At 35.5% G+C, this 3,392-nt stretch overlaps 1 protein-coding gene across 1 annotated transcript in view; it reads right to left on the reverse strand.

Annotated features, from left to right (window-relative positions):
* Window positions 1–3,172, reverse strand: part of PLCE1 (phospholipase C, epsilon 1) — a gene marked incomplete at its 3' end in the record, with an annotated part of 104,471 nt that extends 101,299 nt beyond the window's left edge. Inside the window, exon 1 of the mRNA XM_010011431.1 lies at window positions 1,985–3,172. Coding sequence (XP_010009733.1) covers window positions 1,985–3,172 — 1,188 coding nt within the window. The remainder of the gene's footprint in view (window positions 1–1,984) is intronic.
* Window positions 3,173–3,392: the final 220 nt, after the last annotated feature.

The raw sequence follows: 3,392 nt of genomic DNA on the forward strand, positions 1-3,392 counted from the left end.
AGAAAAACTTATTCATCAAGACAACAGTCCTGTGCCTTTCCTTTATTAGCACTAGAATTTTTATGTAAGGGATATGCACAAATGAGACCCACATTTTCCTACTTAAAACATAAAGGTCTCTATTGTTCCATGTTACACCAGTACTGCTATGAAAACTTAATTTCTCCAACTTTTTTTTCTCCATGAAGAACAGAACTACTGTTCGCTTAGCTGTTCCAAACAGAATGCATGCTCAAAGGGTGAGATAAGGGGAAAGAAAGAACAAATTACCACATTCATTTACTACTTTCTCCTTCTTCCTTTGATTATTAGCATGAAAGCTTCCTACAAAGCCTCATAATTCATTAAATTATTTTAACCCAGTGCATATGTTCAACAGATCCATATATTTGTCAAACCTACTGTGAGTTAATGTCTGTCTGTGTAAAAATCATCTATAATGCTAATATTATAAACCATAAACACAAAATATTATTGCAGAAACAATATTTGACACTAAAATAACAGAAAAATAATGCTAAGAATGCTTGATGCACATCATAAAGAGATTAAATACAGAGGCTGATTAAAAAAAAAAATCTGTAGTCACCACTTGGAAGAAGAAAGACTTAGAATCATGCAGTTTTAAACTTTTCCTGACCATGAGAAAACATTCTGTGCACTGTAATTACACCAAGTGCTTTACCGTCCCTGTTAAACTTTTGTTCATGTGTAGACAGAACTTTTCCTATTTAAGTAATTATTTAGTAAGTATCTACTGCATTTATTTCCGAGTTTTCTACATATACTACAAAAAAATCTTCAAATTAAAGTCCTCACCCCCAAAACACTGTACAGTCAAGTGTTACGCAGCAGTGGTGGAAAGTGGTAAAACAGGCATTCATGTTACAAGGTAAGAAACTCAAGTCAAACTGGTAACACCCAATGAAGAAACCTAAATACATCCATCCCTTTTCATACCTATATAAATAAAAATTATGGTAGACCTCAGCTACATAACCTTCTCCCTTCTCTCCCAAATAAGCCTGTAATAACAAATGTACTGAGCAGGTATCATGTTAGGTAAATAACACGGCTTATATTCATCCCTTAATGAGAGCATGACCATGGGAGGGGCACAACTGTCATGGAGGTCCTGAGCCACCAAGTCTACTCTTCCTTTATCACTGACAAAATTTCATATAATCCTTTTCACTAATTTGAGGGTTAGATTTGATGATCTTAAAGGTCTTTTCCAACCTTTCCCTCATAGAACCTAAATGATTTTATGATGCTATACAAGTCAATTTTCCTCCATTTTAGTCCTACTGAAAGCTGTTGCAGAGTCTGAGCACTAACTGCAAGAAAATTCTTCCAGTTTTCTACCCACATTTATTAAGGATGTGCTATCTCATTTTTACAATAATAATTCATGCATTCAGTATTTCATTCTAAATTTAAATTTTTTTGTGTTATCTAATTTAAGATAATACAGATCAGGGCACTACAGGCACATTAATATATGTTATTCAACTATTACATGTTTTTTTATTTGCAAGTGTTGAAGCACTGTAAATATGTGCAACTTGGGGAAAATACTACGCTTTCTTACAACAAAATTTTTCACTGTAATCTAATACTGCCACTTATTTTATACAATTTATTTAATGGAACTATTATACCATTAATATATCCATCAAATCTATACTTTATATAAATATATATGTATATACACACATATGTATAAATTTCATACAAAGTTTTACCTTTTACTTCATACCTATTTTAAAGAAAATTAATTTTAAAGGATGACAATAAATTCTTCTAAAAAACAGTTGTCAACATAAGGTTCAACACAATTAAGTGAAATATCCTGTTCAGTGTTACTAAGTGTTTACTAGTTAAAGGTTTGTTGGGGTTTTTTTGAATGTAAAGGTCATTGGGTTATTAAAACATTTACAAAACAAAACCCAAAACAACAAAACCAACACTGTGAAAAGCTTACCTCATACCATAAAGACTTCTCAAGAAAGGAATTAAATTCCCATTTTATTAAGGTCTGAATTATAGTTAGCTGTTCTGTTGTAATCCTAGAAAGCTTCAAGACACTGTTGTTTCTTCTTTGCTCAACATAATTCCAAGCAACAGTTCCTATGTGCCCTGATGGCAAAGTCCTAACAATTGCTCTCGTTCCAGTATAAACTGATTTTTTAACCTCTTTATCATTTTTACAGAATCGTCTAATCAACAATGTAGAACGTTCCTTTTTGTTTCTAAAAAAATCCTCTTCCAAATCTTCTTCACAGTTATCGTTACAGTCTTCAAAATGGCTCAGAAAGGGCTTTGAGGGCATTCTTCCAGTAAAGTTATTTCCACAGAAGCTGTGACCTGAGCACGCCACTTTAATCTTCCGTGGTGCTCTTTCCAGACATAAATACTTATCCCTTAAAGTGTCCTCATACAACTGCTGCCCATTTTCATTCTCACAATTATTTGTCAACTCCATCAATCTGCAAGTACAAGTCAGGGAGCCAGTGGTGTTACCATCACCAACACTTCCTGGCTGCAAGCAGTCATCCAAAATGAAGCTGCTGTGTAAACTGCACAGAGCTTTTGATATATTCCCTTCACTAGCACAATGAAAGTGAAAAAAGGCCACTTTATCAGTATCATTGCTGTCATTCTTATTTACTGCTGTCTGGCTTCTCAACGAAGGTCCATTCATCTTCAACTGAATTTCAGCAAGCATGGCTCTTTCCAGTGAAGCAGGAATTCCAGTTTCCAGGCATGCCTCTCCCCCTGCTAAAGGATCACAGGATTTATACAGCTGGCTGCACGGGATATTGCTCTTGTAGTTTTTCTGTACAACGTTACAGTTAATGTTAAGAAATTCCACTGAATCAGGGATGGAGCTGTTCCTCTCCCAGAAGTTTTCATTACTATTGTCATTAGTCAGTTTTTCTTTTGCCAGAGAGAATATTTTGGGCACTGAGCCCTGAAGACTTTCTTCTTCAAGTCTGTCTAAGTATGAGAAAGCGTGTGTGGTTTGCCTTCCCGAACTGGCAGGGTGTCTTTTTATAACACTGGTGTCCAAAGCATTTTGACTATTTTCATCTCCAGCTGACTGAGCAGGTATCACTTTACCCTGTACCACAGAGACAAGAACAGACGCTGTCACCTCCTCAGAGGTCATCTTGACACAGTCTTTAATTGTTAGATGTGTATTGGGGATGGGGAAGAGGGCAGGAGGGGAGGGTGCGTTGTCTACCAATCCTCACAGCACGATTTCAGTGTAATAAAAGGTTCAGTGCTAAGTAATCAGGGAACACATGGTAAAATACACATTGACTACTTGTTCTTTTTGAACTGGTTTTTAAAAGGAAGTGTATTTTTTGACTGTTGGGCTATTAGCC

This window comes from Nestor notabilis, unplaced genomic scaffold (genome assembly GCF_000696875.1).
Source record: "Nestor notabilis isolate BGI_N333 unplaced genomic scaffold, ASM69687v1 scaffold32433, whole genome shotgun sequence".
Taxonomy (NCBI): Eukaryota; Metazoa; Chordata; class Aves; order Psittaciformes; family Psittacidae; genus Nestor; species Nestor notabilis.